This window comes from Ahaetulla prasina, chromosome 2 (genome assembly GCF_028640845.1).
Source record: "Ahaetulla prasina isolate Xishuangbanna chromosome 2, ASM2864084v1, whole genome shotgun sequence".
Lineage (NCBI taxonomy): Eukaryota > Metazoa > Chordata > Lepidosauria > Squamata > Colubridae > Ahaetulla > Ahaetulla prasina.
Genome location: NC_080540.1, coordinates 156,881,243 through 156,899,922, shown reverse-complemented (window position 1 = coordinate 156,899,922; position 18,680 = coordinate 156,881,243). Strand labels below are relative to the sequence as shown.

The 18,680-nt window shown below is 42.2% G+C and overlaps 1 protein-coding gene across 2 annotated transcripts; it reads left to right on the top strand.

Moving 5' to 3' along the window:
• The first annotated feature begins 276 nt into the window (after positions 1-276).
• Positions 277-15,596, top strand: INPP1 (inositol polyphosphate-1-phosphatase). 2 transcript variants are annotated; one of them, XM_058169340.1, is made up of 7 exons: positions 277-548; positions 1,787-1,886; positions 3,696-3,902; positions 4,759-4,819; positions 6,630-6,830; positions 7,546-7,720; positions 11,186-15,596. In XM_058169340.1, exons 3-7 carry the CDS (start codon positions 3,699-3,701, stop codon positions 11,679-11,681), a joined length of 1,137 nt encoding a protein of 378 aa, XP_058025323.1. In that variant the 5' UTR covers positions 277-548; positions 1,787-1,886; positions 3,696-3,698; the 3' UTR covers positions 11,682-15,596. The 2 variants fall into 2 exon arrangements, with proteins under 2 accessions (XP_058025323.1, XP_058025322.1); XM_058169339.1 differs by lacking the exon at positions 1,787-1,886 and having other exon boundaries at positions 316-548.
• The last annotated feature ends 3,084 nt before the right edge of the window (positions 15,597-18,680 follow it).

Below are 18,680 nucleotides of genomic sequence, written 5' to 3'. Positions count from 1 at the left end.
AATGAGCTGCAGTTCATGAAAGCCTGTGTCTTGAGCCTAGTTAGGTTGAGCTGAGAGGAGAACAGCGGCTGCTGTGTCACAAGGATGAGAGTAGCGTATTGATCCACTGTGCCACAGATCGGCGTGTACTGAATACCTCTTTCATTTCGGCGGCGGTGGGATGGTTGCGCTTTTGAGGGATTTCGGCGAAAATTTGAGCCGCAAGTAGAACTGAATAGGGAAAATACAAGGAAGGAAGGAAGGAGGGAATCTGAGCTGTGCGTCCCCACCAGTTTCCACGCCCAGCAGCACAACAAGGACAGATTGGAGGATCCGCCTCCTTCCTTAGACCCAACGCTTAGCCACACATACACGATCAATGAGTTTGCTATACTATCCAAAGTCTCTTTTGCTCCGCAACGGACGTGGCTAAAAAAAACAAACCTACGTCCAGCTGTAGCCCCAGTCAGAAGACAATCCGGCGAGGAAGCAAGGGAAAAGGCGTGTTGTTCGGTCGCCTCCAACCCTCGGATTGACCCCGCGGCTGATCGGAGCTTCATAGCGGACGCGTGAGTCAAAGGACTGGGCTCGGCGCCCGTTGGGTGGCAGATCGTTTTCATACCGCCCGGCTCGGAGACTGCCAAGCGGGCCAAAACAACGCGCTCTTTACATTTCTGCGCCGGTAGAGACGGCGTTATGGTGGCTCGGCCCGTGGGCTGACTGATTTACCGGCTCCGGTACCGGAGAGGGAAGGCACTCCTTCGGTACCGGAGAGGGAAGGCACTCCTGGTCCGTCCGTCCCCCGCGCCCTCGAGTGCGCGGAGCGGGGTCTGCTGGGTTTGCGCGTGTTCTCTGCTCCAGACGCAGAGATGGTGGGGCGCTGTCTTGGGGAGGGGGACGGGAGCATCCAGACAGGGAAAAGATGACGCGTGAAAAAAGAGTCTCTTCCGTGCTTTTTTGGCACACCGGGAGTCGGGCTTATCAAGTAGTTTCCTGCTGCTGCCTCGCCTAAATCCACGCGAAAAGGCCAGGCAGGAGTGCCAGAAGAAGATGCTTTAGGACAGGGGTCTCCAACCTTGGCAACGTTAAGCTTTGCTGGCTGCGGAACTCTGGGAGTTGAAGTCCACAAGTCTTAACGTTGCCAAGGTTGGAGACCCCTGCTTTAGGAGGCCGTGAGGTCCTTGAGACGCTGATCTTCTCCCGCAGTCAGGCCCTTTTCCCTGCTGCTTATTTGTCTCCTGCGGTGGAGCACCACTACTGTGTGGGCCTTTCTTTGCTTGCACCTAGACACCACGCAGATCCCTGCCAGCTTTGGCCAAAGGGAAGAGAGGGGAATGTGTTGGAGGTGTTAAAATGTGGTGGCCCTGCCCAAGGTTGTAGTTTGGGGGGGGTTGTAGAAAGTCAGCACCCACCCTCCTAGAGAATGAAATATTTGCGGAAATAATCATAAGGCAGGATAGAATATATCCCCTAAAGCAGGGGTCTCCAACTTTGGCAACTTTAAGACTTGTGGACTTCAACTCCAGCTTTGCTGGCTGAGGAACTCTGGGAGTTGAAGTCCACAAGTCTTAAAGTTGCCAAAGTTGGAGACCCCTGCCCTAAAGGAAAAATGAAATTTAAAAAATCTTAAGAGAGGCAGAAACCAGCCCCAATCTCCCTGCTCCCAAGCAGAAACTGAGGAGGCCAGCTTTTTAGAAATGCTGATTTGATAATCCATTCAGAAGGACAGAAACTCCAGATAAGCAATTAGGTTGACAAGATTAGCAAACAAAACACCTAGGATATTCATTTCCCCTTTTGCCTATAGAGCCAGCCAGGACCCCATAGAATCTGACAACAGCCATTAGAATATTAAAGGACGTGTTCTTGCACAGGAACAGGAATCTCAAATACAAAGCCCAAAGAAGGTATAAAAACCCAAGCACTCTCAACTCCATTTTGTCAGCTGTCCCAAAACTGCATGCTCTGTGTGTGTTAGTTCTGTTCACCAATAAACAGAATCTTTCTTTCCAATCAGCCGCCATTTTATTCTTGGAACTGGACCTGGATTTTTCTTCCAACAAGGGGTGACTGAACATGTAGTTTGTCCACACCAAGTTTTTAAACATTGACCTACGGGAATTTGTGGTTGCTGGGCACTGGCTAGAGACCGAGGTAGAAATAGAGAGACTATTCAAATCTTCATTCTCAACCAAGAAGCTAAGTGGGTGGCCTTCAGCTAGTTACTGTCCATTGGACTTTCTTTCTTTACATGGTTACTGGAGGGCAGTGACAGCCTTGGGCTGCTTAGGGAGAAAAGGACAGGGGAGATAAATATAAATATCAAAAATGAGGACTCAGAATTAAGCCATAATACCACCCTTTCCAAATTTGGGGGCACCTAGACATGTTGGGCTTCAAGGCCTATAATCTCCAGCCAGCAGGACTAAAGGGATGGGCTATAGAAGAGCTATCTTGAGTACACTAGCAGCTACAAAAGTCTGGGCAATCTGAAGTGAGTCATCCAGGGTACAATAGCCAGGGAAAGGAGCTTGAAAGGACATTTCCTTCTCTTGTCCTTCCTTTCTTTTTATTTCAGACTTAGACTTTTGAAACTCATCAATCGACAAAACTCATCAAAAGCCATGAGTTTTGAATTAAGGAATTTTGAACCTAAGAGTTAGTTCTGTGTAGCAGAAAAAAAACTGAATTCTCAGCAAAAATCAGTTTGCAGTTATTCTAGTCTTTCTTCATTTCAGCTGTATGTTGCAAGATGAAAACAGGAGGATATAACTGCAGTTATTAAACAGAGCTTTGAAAATCTTACCAACTGAGGGCAAATCATCCAGAGATTAACAATAGATTTCTTCTGTCCCCCTGTTTGTAATAGGTAGATTCTTTTTGCTATTATATATTTACAACCCTAGAAAAAAAATACAGTAGTAACCAAAAGGTAAATCACTTTACTCAGTAAACCTTACTTCCTTCCCCATCACACTGGGAAGCTGAGCTCTTCAATATGAATCTATTATTATTCCTTTATTTTCATTTGGAACATTTTTCCTAAAACTATTTTGTATTTTTTCTTATTTTGCATTCAGTTAATAAAGACAAAATCAATAATAAATGTATTGCCTCATCTATCCCCAACAACAACCAAAATTGTCAACATTTCACGTTCAAAGAAGATGTTGATGGTGATAACATTTATGTTCTTGGAAGCGGTATAAAATTGATCTACCACTACCTTTTTCCAGGATGCTTGTCCAGTTTCCTGGTAATATAAATAATTACCAGGTAAATATATCCTGATAATTTTCAATCCAAGGTCTAATCAGGTTTGACCCTGCTCAGGTTTCAGGGGTGGGGTGGGGAGAAAAGATCAGCCAGAAAGAGCTGGATGCTGCCACCTGCCAGAAAGAGCTGGATGCTGCCTCTTCCTTCTAGTTAAAATATTCTGTTTGTTTGTAAAATTTATTGGCCAGCCATCTTACCTCAGGTAACTCTGGGCAGCTTAACAATCATAATTTGTTCTTTTATTAATTTTAAAATGGTGACCAGAAACGCCTGATAGTTCACATGCAATTTCCTGTTGTAATCCCAGCATTGCAGTACACAAGCTCTTGGAATCATTGCCCTCCCCACCCCCACCCCTCCATAGTGTTCCTCAGCTAATGTAGAGCATTTTTTGTGCATTTTCCCACCTAACCTTTCCACTTTCTCTTTTCTCTGTCTAGAGCATGACAGCTCTTCTGAGGAGTCTGCTGGCTGCCTCAGAGAAAGCTGCCTGCATTGCCCAGCTATGTCGCCAAGAGGAGGCCCTCTTCAGCCTACTCATCGAGGAGAAGAGAGGTGTAGACAAGAATAAGAAGTTCTTGCAGGACTTCAAGACATTGGCAGACGTGCTAATCCAAGAAGTCATCAAACATGACGTGGGAAAAGAGGTAGCTGCTTGGAGAAGAGTTCTCTATGTAGTGAGAGACATAATAAGGTGAAGATTGGGCCGTATCCTAGAGGATTTAATTTCTTTTCCTCTCCAGTGTCATTCAAAGGGGCTTTTCTACTTAACTCTAAACTCTTATATTCTAAAGCAGCGGTCTCCAACCTTGGTCACTTTAAGACTTGTGGACTTCAACTCCCAGAGTTCCTCAGCCAGCAAAGCTGGGAGTTGAAGTCCACAAGTCTTAAAGTGACCAAGGTTGGAGACCCCTGTTCTAAAGTGTTATATTCTAAAGACAAATAGCAATAGAAAGCAATAGCTAAACCTACTGCATTTGCGAAAGTAGGAGCAGATAGGAACTGAGAATGGACCTTGATCTATCACCCGTTTGAATAATATATTCCGTTGTTTATGGCTGAGTGCAATAGTTGTTCTCATGTATCCCAAACTCTTCACACATCACTTCTCACTCCTCAAATAGCCAAATAGTAAAGTTGGCCTGCGTTATTATTCTTAAGCAGGGTGGAGGCAGTAAAGGCTTAAAGATGCTGATTTGCTTAGGAGAATATTAAATTTGTGGTTGAGCTAAAATGGTTATAGCCGAAATTGTTATTCTTCAGTTCTCGCTCACTTTAAAGTGAGGTGCCAGGAGTAGGACTCCAAACTGCCTGGGACTGATGTGACATGCAGCTGTCTCCGTCTCACCCAGAGGATCAGCCTGAAATGGGACACGGTAGAATCATTGAACCCAGAGTAGCCATAACTTGGATCAGGCTTGTCAGCTTGGTTAAAGTGTACTTTCCTCGTTCTCCCTTCGGTTCCATTTTTCTTTCCTTACCCTTTCTCACTGTTGTTCACAGTTTCCAGAACTACAAGATCACATTTGTGGCGAGGAGTCCAACAAATTTGAAAATGGCCTTGGTGAGTAATCAGCACAGGGAGGAGGAAATACCAACATATTCTGTAAAATAAACTTTCCCCAACTGGACTCCTTCCAATTGTGTAAGATTAAAATTTCCTCCTGGCACACTGGCTAAGAATTTTGTATGTCCTTACCCCATTACCTCTACAGGTTGCCCTTCTGACATGCTTGGTCCTCTTTTTGATTCATCAAGTCATTCTCCCGCTTCCAGCTCTATTTTCATCAGAGATATATTTCCATTTCCTGTCCTAGGCTTACTCTGATGGCCCCTTGCAAGCTTTGTCCCTGCAAAGATGTTTGCTCTTCATAAGAATTCCAGAAAATTACAGACAGACTTGGGGAAAATATTTTAGGAGACTTTCCATTTTAGGAAGAGCACTGACTAGACTTATTGGAGCTTCATATGAAGGAGGATCATGTCCTAACATGCTAGGTGTCATATTAAATATACAATCGAATGCCTGATGCCAGGATTTTTTTTCTCTTCTAATTTGTGGCCGTTTCCTTATTTACCTTTCTAAGACAGTCTTCCTCATGTTAAGGACCTTCACATGAATTAAACTGCTACAATGTCCATTATTCACTTACAGAGAATATGTCTAATGTCTGTATTGGGTGGGGCAATTGTTAGTGGTAAGGTAATATTTTTAGAGTGTGCCAAGCTGCAGATGGCAAGGCTCCTGTAGGTTTTAACTTTGCTCTGCAGTAGAGGAAATTATTAATATATTTTTTACTACCAAGAAATCTTGCACCTCCCTCCTTTTAAGAGTTTGTCAGAAGAGCAGACATTCTGCATGCTGTTAATCTGATTATCCCATTTCTGTTTGTTTTTTTTAAGTCACATCTCAAAAAGCTAAAGATAAATATTATTGATGTAAACCATGCTGGGTGTTGGATGCGAAGAATCAGGACCACATGTTAAATTCCAGTTAAGCAGACTTATTGCTCGTGCCTATACACAAGAATCTAGTCAACTAACCATCAGTACTCAGTGGATGCTAGATAAGAATTCAAGAGGGGTTGGACTTAGACTGCTTGGGGAAACCCAACGACTCCAGGTTAATTCCTCTCAACTCCACCCCCAGGCTCTGGCTGTCCTTCTCCTACATTGAACTGTATTACTGTTTAACCCACTTGAAACTAACTAGCTAAAAGCATATATCCTACATCTTACCCTATCTTTATCTTTCTCACACTTACTGCAGTGTGGGCTGTAGTAGCACAGACTGTGGTGGAAAAGGAAAAGCCAAATCTCAAGGAAACTTCTCCATCATTATGGGCTTCTAATGAAACGCGGTGGCTCAGGGGCTTGTTGATCGAAAGGTTGGCAGTTCAGTGGTTCGAATCCCTAGTGCTGCCGCATATTGGGGTGAGCTCCCGTTACTTGTCCCAGTTTCTGCCAACCGAGCAGTTCGAAAGCAAATAAAAAATACAAGTAGAAAAAATAGGCACCACCTTTGGTGGGAAGGTAACAGCGTTCCGTGCGCCTTTGGTGTTGAGTCATGCCGGCCACATGACCACGGAGACGTCTTCGGACAGCGCTGGCTCTTCGGCTTTGAAACGGAGATGAGCACCGCCCCCTAGAGTTGGCAATAACTAGCACGTATGTGTAAGGGGAACCTTTACCTTTACCTTTACCTTTGGTAAAATGAAACTTAAGAGTTCCTCTAAGAATGGTCTAAGAAGTGTGGCATTAAAATAATTCTCATTGCTTGCGAAATATATAAGACTCTGAGAATAAATGTGAAAGATCTCCTTGATCAGCAAGAGGGGCCCTCTTGAACATCTGAATTTTATTTGCTTTTGCAGGCGAGATTGTAGTGGTGCAGGTTTGCCCCACCCAACAGGAAACTGCTGCCCTGCTGCAGAAAGTCCTGGATCGGAAACAGACGGCAGCTGAATTGTTGGCAGCTGCTGTTCATCAGGAAGTAGTGCTTTCAGACTCAGCACTGGACAATGTGGATGTGACCATCTCCACAGAGAGCTTGGCTGTATGGATTGACCCCATAGGTAAATAGAATGGCAGGTGGGCATCGGAAGCCATTTACATACAGTCTTTCTCTAAGTGCTGAGTTTTGTCTACAGGTAGTCCTCTACTTACAGCCACAATCGAGCCCAACATTTCTGTTGCTAAGCGAAGCAGTTGTTGAGTGAATTTTGTCCCGTTTTACAACCTTTCTTCCCACAATCGTTAACTGAATCACTGCAGTTGTGAAGTAAGTAACACAGCTTCACTATTAAGCGAATCTGGTTTCCCCATTAACTTTGCTGGTTGCCAAAGGTGATCACATAACCCTGGAACGCTGCAACCATCATTAATATGAGTCGATTGCCAAGAATCCGAATTTTGATCACTTGACCATGGGGATGCTGCAACAGTCTTAAAAACAGTCATAAGTCACATTTTTCAGTGCTATTATAATTTTGAAGGGTCGCTAAATGAACTGTTGTAAATTGAGGACTGCCTATATATAGCATAGACTGGATTATATAAAAGAGAGTTGAGCACTATCACATCCAGTCTTATTCCTTACCAGTAGTGATATTCTCCTGTCTCTCTAGGAGTCTTTTCTTAGCCTGTATCTAGTATACATTGATCAGGAATTGAGTTGATACTATTTTTAAAGTCTGTTCTAGCGGGGAGCACTCTGACATCTATTGTTCTGATGCTGAGTCTTGCTGAAGGAAGGAAGGAATTCTCCCTTTCTTACTTCCCTCTTTTCAGATTCCACTAATCAGTACATTCGTGGGTGTGGCGACGTGATGCCTGTGAATGGCATCTATCCATCTGGACTTCACTCAGCGCTTGTGCTGATAGGAGTATACAACCGGCATTCGGGTGAGCCCGTCCTTGGCATCATCAATGAGCCTTTCTTCCGGGAGGAGCTGACAGCACACAGGTAACAACAGCACTGTAGGTCAGTCTTGCCTACATGTACCAGGCTGGTTGTCCCACCAATTATGAAGGGTTTAGCCCTGGATTCCCCCCCCCACCCCTTTCCTTTTACGGTACATCAACATGAATGGAGATGAACGATGAAGCAGGTTGAAGAGGGCCTAGGACAGTGATGGCTAACCTTTTTGCCATCATGTGCCAAAAGTGGAGGGAGTTGCGCATGTGCATGCCCACACCCATAATTCTATGCGCCTTGCGCGGCTCCTCACATTCTCCACGCTTTTGGCACGCAATGGCACAGTGGGCCCAGTAGGCCTGTTTTTTGCTCTCCCCAGGCTCCAGAGCCTTTCTAGGAGCCTGGGGAGGGTGAAAACAGCCTTCCCCACCCACCTCTGGAAGCCGGAAACTGCCTGTTTGTTGACTTCCGGTGGGACTGGAAGGCCTGCTTTTGAGCTCATGTGCCCACCGATATGGCTTCACGTGCCACTTGTGGCACGCGTGCAATAGGTTCGCCATCACGGGCCTAGGACATGGATGGGCAACTATGGGCCCTTTACGAACTGTGGACTTCCAACACCCAAAATTCCTGAGGTAGCCCAGGAATTCTGGGAGTTGAAGTTCATAAAGGGCCATAGTTGCCCATCTCTGGCCTAGGGAATGGCTTTGAAGGATAGAGGAAGAACTGCTACCAAGGCAACGATCAGACAAGTGCAGCTTGAGCCTATTTTGAGAAACTAAGTTGAGAAAATGCTTCACACATGTCCCTCCTTAGTTTATACAAAGATCAAAGGCAAAAGGGGGGGAGCACATTCAGACTTGGAAAACGTTCTTGCTATAGCTGTGACAATGAGAGTAGTCCTATGTGGCATTGGTTTCTTAGTCTGATATACCTTATATGGCTGAAACAGGCTTGGTACAAAGTTACATGGTTGTTCTGGAGCCATTTCTTTTCACTCATACTGCCCTTGAATTGCCTGCGGATCTAGCTAGCACATGCCTGCCAAGGGAGGCCCTCCAGTCACAGACTTTAGAGGGACAATGGGAAAATAACCCCAGGTTCTATTGCAGGGGTAGTCAGCCTTTTTATACCTACTGCCCACTTTTGTATCTCTGTTAGTAGTAAAATTTTCTAACCGCCCACCAGTTCCACAGTAATGCGCTGTGTATCGTTGTCTGCGCATGCCTCTCATGCATCGTAGATTGGGTTGGGGGGGGCGCCAGCTACCAGCTCTGCTTGTCTGTTACAGCTGGGTGGTGTGGGGGGATATGCGCGAGCTATTGTGGGACGAGGCTCTTTTGTTTGCGGTCGCCCTATAGCACCATTTAGTTTTACTTACATAACGTGAACTAAGTGTATGCACGGGCGATACAAATAGTATATTTTCAGAAATTTAAATTGTCATGGGGAATTTTATAAAAACCTAATGAAATTTTTTTTAAATAATGCTATGAAATTTTTTTAAAAAGTCAATTAAATTTAAAAAAAGGAAAGTGCTTCAGTATCGGACAAAACCCCTACTGCCCACCATGAAAGCTAGAACGCCCACTAGTGGGCGATAGGGATCAGGTTGACTACCACTGGTCTATTGCTGTAAGACGGACTTATCCAGAGTACGAACCTATTTGAAACGATCAGATAGATCAATATTATTCATTCAAGGGAGTCAAATGAATCAAAATGTAATCCCGGGAGGTATAACAGTATTTTATTTTGCTCAACATATACTCTTGTTTATTGGGCCACTGACTTCAATGAGCATGAAACAATGGATACAAAAGTTATATTGATGTAAAATGCAGTGAAAAAAAAAGAAAGGATAGCGCAAATAAACATTCTTCCTTGGGCTTCTCAGAGTTTTTTAAAAATCGGCATTTTGCTACCCCTAAGGAGTGGCCCAGAGTTATAGGTATCGCATATAAAAATGCCAAATCGAGTTTTAACATCTGGCTGACTGTGCAACCGACCATAATAATTTTATGGTTTGGAGAAAAAGCCTTGAGGGAGTAGAAGAAAATGGCTGTCAGTACTGTATTGCACAAGGATAATGCAGTGATTGGAAGAAGCAATGCTTCTGCCACAAAAATCAGCGAGTATATAAAAATACCGAATGGCTCCTGTAATGTTCCCTTTTCTTGGCCTCTGAAAAAAATTGTCCCTCTTCCTGTCCCAGCTTCCCTTTTCCAACTAAGCAAAAGCATGCTTCTTCCTATCTGTGTGCAATATTGACTGCCACCTCAGTCACCTTCTTCGACTCCCTCAAGGCTTTTTCTGAAAACAGTGAAATTATTATGGTTGGTCGCACAGTCAGCCAGATGTTAAGACTGGATTTGGCATTTTTATCCACCTATCGAGGCCTTCCCAAGGACCTGGCATAGAAAGCTGTTGTTATTTGATGACGTTAAAAGTATTGTCGCAAGTAAAGCTGCAGAAATATCATCAAAAAAGGACAACAAAGAATGTTCTTTCTGCACCAACTCAGTAAGCTCAAACTGCCCAAAGAGCTGCTGATTCAGTTCTACAGAGGAATTATTGAGTCTGTCATTTGCACCTCTATAACTGTCTGGTTCGGTTCTGTAACCCAACAAGAAAGACACAGACTTCAGAAGATAATTAGAACTGCAGAAAAAATAATTGCTACCAACCTGCCCTCCACTGAGGACCTGTATACTGCACGAATCAAGAAGAGGGCCGTGAAAATATTTACAGATCCCTCACATCCTGGACATAAACTGTTTCAACTCCTACCCTCAAAATGATGCTATAGAGCACTGCACACCAGAACAACAAGACACAAGAACAGTTTTTTCCTGAAGGCCATCACTCTGCTAAACAAATAATTCCCTTAACACTGTCAAACTATTTACTAAATCTGCACTACTATTAATCTTCTCATCGTTCCCATCACCAATCTCTTTCCACTTATGACTGTATGATTATAACTTTGTTGCTGGCAATCCTTATGATTTATATTATATATTGACCATCATTTGTGTTGTAAATGTTGTACCTTGATAAACGTATCTTTTCTTTTATGTACACTGAGAGCATATGCACCAAGACAAATTCCTTGTGTGTCCAATCACACTTGGCCAATAAAAAATTCTATTCTATTCTATTATGTTCTGTTCTATTCTATTCTATTCTTTTGCAATTGACTGAGGGTGATTTTGTCAGTGCTGATGATATTCCAGTGGTGCTCCAGTTGTTTTGTGATTGCACCCAAAAAGCTTATTATTGTTGATACCTACCTTTGCTTTCTTTATATTATCCTGCCTTTTTATATATTTACATATATAACTCAAGGTGACAAACAAATATTCCTGTCTCCTACTTTCCCCACAGCAGCAACCCGGTGAGGTAGGTTGGGCTGGGAAAGAGTGACTGCTATTTCACCTCTGCCTTCTCAATGTTGTGTAATGGTGGGCATTTTTTCCTAGAAAAGCTACCCTGACTCTTTCTCTTTGGCAGGTGGCAGAGCAAATACCATTGGGGCATTTCCTATGGAAGCACCAAGCTAAGCTCGCTGAGCCAACCCCGGCAGCAGCCTTCCCCCTGCGTGGTGCTGAGCAGCAATGAGACCACCGTGTTGCAGAAAGCGCTGGCCCCTCTATACGGTGAGAGGCTCTGCTTTGCTTCAGGTGCTGGCTACAAGATGCTGTGTGTCGCCCTCGGCCTTGCCGATGCTTATGTGCTTTCAGAAGGCAGCACCTTCAAGTGGGACTCGTGTGGCCCCCATGCCATTCTGCGAGCCCTCGGGGGAGGCATCGTCGATCTTTCAGCAGCCCTGCGGCTTTGGCGTGCTGGGCAACACAAGAATTTGCCCGAACTGACCTATAACAAGCCCATAGAGGGCGCTGTGGGTGCTGAGCGCTGGGCAAATCAAGGAGGGCTTATAGCCTACATCTGCCACAAGCATCTTGAGGCTGTGATGGTCACACTAGCAAACGCGACAGATACTTTCTAAAACACAGCCCTGTCAGTGCAAATTAGTGGGAGCATTTGCCTGTGTATGAGGGGAAGAAGGCAGTCTCTAAGTGAGGAAGGATAAGATTCTTAATTTTTTTTAAAGGACCAATCAAAGGTTTATGGTGGCACCATGCCAGGCTAGGATAGGAATGGTACAAATGTCATGCTTTTTGACCGCCTGCTTTTCCATGCCAGCTGCATCTATAAAATTTCCACTTCGCATGGGCGCGCAGTAGAGGAAGTATTTCTTAAATCGTTCCCCTTCTGTTCTTCTTGGTGTATCATTTTTCTTGTGTGGGTAATGGGTATCATAAATACATAGCAAACATGCATTGGGACCATTAAATAATCTCTGTTTAGGAACCCTTTATGTTTAGCATGGGGTACAGCTCAAGATTTCTTGCTGCTGCTTTCTGGATAGGTACAATTTTTGCAAGGCTTTTGATGCGCAGACCAGGAGCCTTAATGGCGCGGTGGTTAAAGTGCAGTATTGCAGGCAAACTGCCCATATGTTAGAGTTCAATCTTGTTGGGCTCAAGGTTGACTCAGCCTTCTATCCTTCCGAGGTTGGTAAAATGAGGATCCAGATTGCTGGGGTCAATATGCAAATAATATGTCTACATTGTAAACTGTCCAGAGAGTGCTGTAAAGCACTATGGGGCCGTATATAAGCTTAAATGCTATTGTTATTAAATAGTAGCAAAGCATATTCTGACAATGTCCCCAATCTGTCTTGACCTTTGGGCCTGAAAAGGCCTGTTTTGTTTATCCGTTGCCATGTATTTAGAGAGCCAGGAGTTCTACAAAGTAGTTTGGCTGCCAACTGTCATTAACTGCCATTTTTTCAATGTAGTCTGGCTGCCCTTTGTTGCTAGTTGTTTGGTTCACACTACCTTGTTATCTGGGGTGCACCACGAGGAGGCGAACTAGCATCACATACACATCAAGAGCTTACACTGGCCCAATGTCTGATTTGTTCAACATACACCACCGTCCTTGAATGGCTGGGTGGGCTGGACATTAACATTTGAACTACTATAGTAAAGGTTCCCCTGCACATTCGTGCTAGTTGTTTCCGGCTCTAGGGGTGGTGCTCATCTCCGTTTCTAAGCCAAAGAGTCAGCACTGTCCGAAGTCGTCTCCGTAGTCATGTGGCCGGCATGACTAAATGCTGAAGGCACACGGAGCACTGTTACCTTCCCACCAAAGTAGTCCCTATTTTTGTACTTGCATTTTTTACTTGCTTTCGAACTAAGTTGGCAGAAGCTGGGAAAAATAATGGGAGCTCACTCCGTTACACTGCACTAGAGAATCGAACCGCTGAACTGCCGACCTTTTGATCGACAAGCTCAGCGTTTTAGCCACTGAGCCACCGTATCCCTTGAACTACTATTAAGTCCATGTATTTGCCATTCGCTAAATAAAGCAGCAAAGCAAACATAGCTTGAGTTGTAAGGACTCTGTGATTTATGATTCGGCTTTGTGTTAAGAAGCAGGATTAATTAGCCTTTGGATCGCTTTTAACACTGTGAGGAGTCGCTAGTTAACTTTATTTAACCTAAAGGCATTTTTCCTTAGAGGAAACTCAAGAATTTTAGTTCTCTGGAAGGGGACCTGGGATGGGATCTTTTAATAGGGAGGCTCTGAGGGAAAAGTAATGGCATATGTATATAAATAAAATTGCTATATATGTTAACATATACTGTTATATTGTTATATGTTAACATATAACAATATTTCTTTATTGCCATCCATACTTCCTTGGCCTCTTAACTATTATAAACAAAAAAACATAAACGGTTAGATTCAGGTATTGGGATTATATTCATTAAATGAAAGTTAAATCAAATTATAGAGTTAATGTAGATAATTATTCAAAGTTAGAAATGGGCTATGAATCATTTACTGATTTTGTAAAGTATATTTTCACTTTTTATAAAGAACTTCTAGCATTTTTTTTTAAATAGAAGAATATATCTAAGATTGAAATTGTACAGAGCATTCTCAGAACTTTTTTCCAGATTTTTATCTGGTATATTTTTTCCAGACACTTTATCTGGTATATTAGGTAGCTTAATATAAACCATTTTTGAAAATATTAAGTACTTGCTTAGTTTCATGGTAATTAATTTAAAATTGTTTATTTTAGGATAGCCATTATAAAGGCATTGGTAAAATACTCCATTAGCTGAGCTGCTTCTTTAATAATAATAATTAATAAACAGTATATAACCACGGGAAAAAGTATCTAGTTATCCTCCACAGCTACGCCTGCCATCATCAATGCACCTTCATGATTCGATTTAAGAATGACATCAGCTTCACACTGGCCATGATTTACCGTATTTTTCGGAGTATAAGACGCACCTTAGTTTTTGGGGAGGAAAATAAGAAAAAAGCTAATTGGCGGATGGATCAGCCTCCCGGAATACCCCCAATCATCTGTTCCCAGAGTTGAATTTTAGCAACAGGTTCGTTGATTGTGAGCTCTGTGCCTTGCTTTTTTTTTTTTTTTTTGGCTTATTCTTCTGTCTCTGAAACTTCTGAAACTCTGTTTCAGAAAAAACTTTTTTTTCTGCCTCTAAAAGCCTCCAAAATAGAGCTTCAGAAAAAAAGCCTCTGAAGCTGTTTCTGAGGCTTTTTTTCTGAAGCTCTGTTTGGAGGCTTTTTTGCTGAAGCTCTTATCTTGAAAAGCAACACTATACATACTGTAAAGGCTAGGCATGTAGTTATTTAGTTATTTATGAAGGTTTCTCAGGGTTTTGTCCATAATTTAATATCTCGTACTGTAGAGCTGGCTTGATTCCAACTTTATCTACTGCATGAAAAGGGAAGCTGTAAACAGGAAAGTGGATGCAGTCCACACTGCTGTAAAAAATTATAGAGAACTATTTGTTTATAAAAATACCCTTAATGGGCAGTGTAAAGTGAGACGACTTGCTTTTATACTGAAGGGATGTTAGATGGGAGTGGGCATGCATTTTTAGCATTTAGTACATTAAAAGTTTAGCATTTAGTACATAAAAAGTTTGGTTTATATAAAGGCAGCATACACAATGTTCTTGTTTCCTGTTTTCCCCATAACAACAACCCTGCGAGATGGGTTGGCTGAGTGAGTGATTGGCCCAAAGTAACCTAGTTGGCTTTCCATGTCTAAGGGAATTTATTAAGCCCAACACCAAACTGGTTGTAAAAATAATAATTGCAAGTTGAATCAGTTGGAATGCAGTTGGTACTTACGAAGGACATGTGGTTAAACACGAAGAGATTGAGTCCAGAGTGCATGGGGACTGAATGAATAATTTAGGACTAAAAAAGAAGTAGATTGGGGTAAACTGGTCCTACAGAACTAATGAAAGAAGATTAAATCACAAAGAAAAGCAAAAAAATCAGGACCGGGAAGATTGTGTGTTGTGATTTATGGAAGCCCTGAGATGATAAAAAACAGTGAAAATTAAAAAGAAAAAAAGATAGTGTAGGAAGCAGATCTAAACATGATGGATAGAAGCAAGAATAGTTTTCACCCTTTTTTTGTGGGGGGGCGAAAGATGCATCTTACACTCTGAAAAATACGGTAACTATGGTTTATCCAAGAAATTGAAATAATGTAACAACAAAAAATTGTGTCCCAGAAAGAATTGGTGCAGAATACTGGTGAGGCTGCAGGTGAGCAGTTCTCAGAATAAAAAAGAAATCTCACATCTCAATTCTATATTAATTAAACAAGAGACGGATAGAAACTGGGCCTCCTGCCAAAAAGGAGGCACAATACATCAGCTTGAAGGTAGTGGAGGACAATCAGCGAGATAAATCAGTGAATACCTAAATATTGGGGCTGGTTTGGGGAAAAAACAGCAATTGCCAAAAGTCTTTTGTGATGACATTACTGTTTCTTATACAATAAACTAACTTAACTGCAGTTCGTGAGTCCTGGTATCCTTATATATTTGATTCCTGAGCGCCTGTGAGATGAAACCTGATAGAAGAGCAAAAACCATATAACTGAAGAAATGTTAAAAGTTTGTTAACATTCACACAACACTTCCACAAAACTTACTTGTGGAAAGACTATACGATTGGGTGTAAAGCTTGCATCCATGCCTCAGGACTGGAAAAGAATATAGTTAACTGTTTTCCACCAAAAAGGACAAGATAAAATGAGTGAATGCAAAAACTACAAATGGTTAGTTTCTCTAATGCCCTAGGAAGGCATTTGGCAGAATTCTAATGGAATGAGTAGCTACAAGAAGCAAAATTTACCAAGTGCGATCGGGTTTTACGCTACCTAAGTTTTGCTTTCTAGCAGGCTATTGAGTAATAAGTGAAGAATAGCATTTTGCCTAAATATGGGCAAATACAAAGAGGACAAATGACAGAATGCACACAAGGATGTCATTGCTCAAATACCAAGCCTTGACTTCTTGGTATCAGAAAACAGGATTGTAAGTATTTAATAGTATTTACATGTCAGCATCACCAACATGTCATTGTTTTGGTATCATAATTATTTCCTGCAGATGAAACTGAGTTGAAGGTTGGTTCCTAAATAAAACATAAAACAGACAGAAGGATAAGGGATGTATGATGTCCTCTTGGGATTTTAATGTATTAATTAATGAATGTTTAATTAATATATAAACCTCATTTATGTACAGTGCTGAGCTACAGAGTGGCCGAGGGTCAGATATGGCTGAATGGCTGATAACTTAGAGCAGGGCTGTCAAACTCCAGGCCCATGGGCCAGATGCCATCACATGGTGGTCACACCCACGCCCTGTTTAGCAAAGGGGGGGAAAGTCCAGATGCGTCATGTGACGCTGCCATGACGACATGAGTTTGACACCCCTGATGTACAGTATAAGGGATGCTTGTGGTTATGTTAAATGTATATTAGTTGTGAATGTGAAGTTAAGTGTACTTTTGTGTGTGGAGAACCCAAATGGTTTGCAACAAATGTTAGGTAGATTATATGATGCAACAAGGGATAGAGAACTGAAAATTATTGTGTCAAACTCCAAAGCAGTTATGTTTGACAGGGAAAATGAAAAGAATGATTCCAAGTCATAAGTAAATGGCAGAGCCTCTCCCTTTTCCTGAGAATGTGCTTATATTGGTAGAATGTTTTATTAAACATAAGAAAATGGGTACAAATGCTGGTAGAAAAGTAGCAGGTAATACAGCCTCTTTGAAGAATATTTGTTGAAAGAAATAGATTTGTATAAAAGCAAGTTTCTGCCCCAATTTGATATATGCAGTGAGTGTTGAGTATGTCAGAGTAAATATTGATTTCTTTGGTTTATATAAAGGCAGCATACACAATGTTCTTGTTTCCTATTTTCCCCATAACAACAACCTTGCGAGATGAGTTGGCTGAGAGAGAGTGATTGGCCCAAAGTAACCTAGTTGGCTTTCCATGTCTAAGGGAACTTATTAACCCCAACACCAAACTGGTTGTAAAAAAAATAATAATTGCAATTTGAATCAGTTGGAATGCAATTGGTACTTATGAAGGACATGTGGTTAAACAAGAAGAGATTGAATCCAAAGTGCATGGGGACTGAAAGAATAATTTAGGACTAAAAAAGAAGTTGATTGGGGTAAACTGGTCCTACAGAACTAATGAATGAAGATTAAATCACAAAGCAAAGCAAAGAAATCAGGACCGGGAAGACTATGTGTTGTGATTTATGGAACCCCTGAGATGATGAAAAAGAGTGAAAATTAAAAAGAAAAAAAGATAGTGTAGGAAGCAGATCTAAACATGATGGATGGAAGCAAGAATAGTTTGCAGGGATTTAAAGATATGGAGCAGAATAAGTTTAAATTGAATTTATTCATTCAATCAGCTACTAATCACACATTTGTGACTAGGTGGCTTACAATTAAAACAATGACAAAACATAAAAAAATAAAGCAGCCAAACAAGCAATACAATTTAAAACAAAATAATACAGGTAGTCCTCAACCTACAACCACAATTGAGCCCAAAATTTATACTGTTAAGTGAAACATTTGTTAAGTGAGTTTTGCCCCATTTTACGACTTTTCTTGCCACTCTTGGGAAATGAACCATTGCAACTGTTAAGTTGGCAACACGGCTGTGAAGTGAATCTGGCTTCCCCATTTACTTTGCTTGTCAGAAGGTTGCAAAAGGTGATCACATAACCCTGGGACACTGCAACCATCATAACTTGTGGCTCAGAGGTTAATATGAACCAGTTGCCAAGCATCCAAATTTTGATCATGTGACCATGGGGATGCGTCAACTGTTGTAAGTGCGAAAGAAGGTCATAAGTCACTTTTTTCAGTGACATTATGACTTTGAACAGTCACTAAATCAACTGTTGTAAGTCAAGGACTACCTGTACAGTCATCAAGGAGAGCACATTCATTCAAGAAGAATACAGCCATTTTATGGGCTTCATACCACTCTCTGATTTCCTGGCCAGGCAGATAGAAAAGCCTGAAGGCCTTCCGAGAGGCCATCAAGGTCAGAGCAGGGGCGGGTTGATTTTATTTACTAGTTTCTTTGTTTTTATCCTGCCTTTCTTATTTTTACAAATAACTCAAGGCGGCAAACATATCCAACACACCTTCTTCCTCCCATTTTCCCCACAGCAATAACCTTGTGAGGTGGATTGGACTGAGAGAGGATGTTTGGTCCAAGGTCACCCAACTGGCTTTCATGGCTGCAGCAGGACTAGAACTCACAGACTCCTGCTTTTTCAGACTAGTACCATAATCTTTAGACCAAATTGGCTTCCATGGGGTGGATATAATTACAGGATTTAACTCAGAGGTGAAATCCATTTTTTTTATTACCGGTTCTGTGGGCGTGGCTCGGGCGTGGCAGGGGAAGGATACTGCAAAATCCCCATTTCCTCCCCACTCCTGAGGGAAGGATATTTCAAAATCTCCATTCCCATCCTACTCTGGGGTCAGCCAGAGGTGGTATTTGCTGGTTCTCTGGACTACTCAAAATTTCCGCTACCGGTTC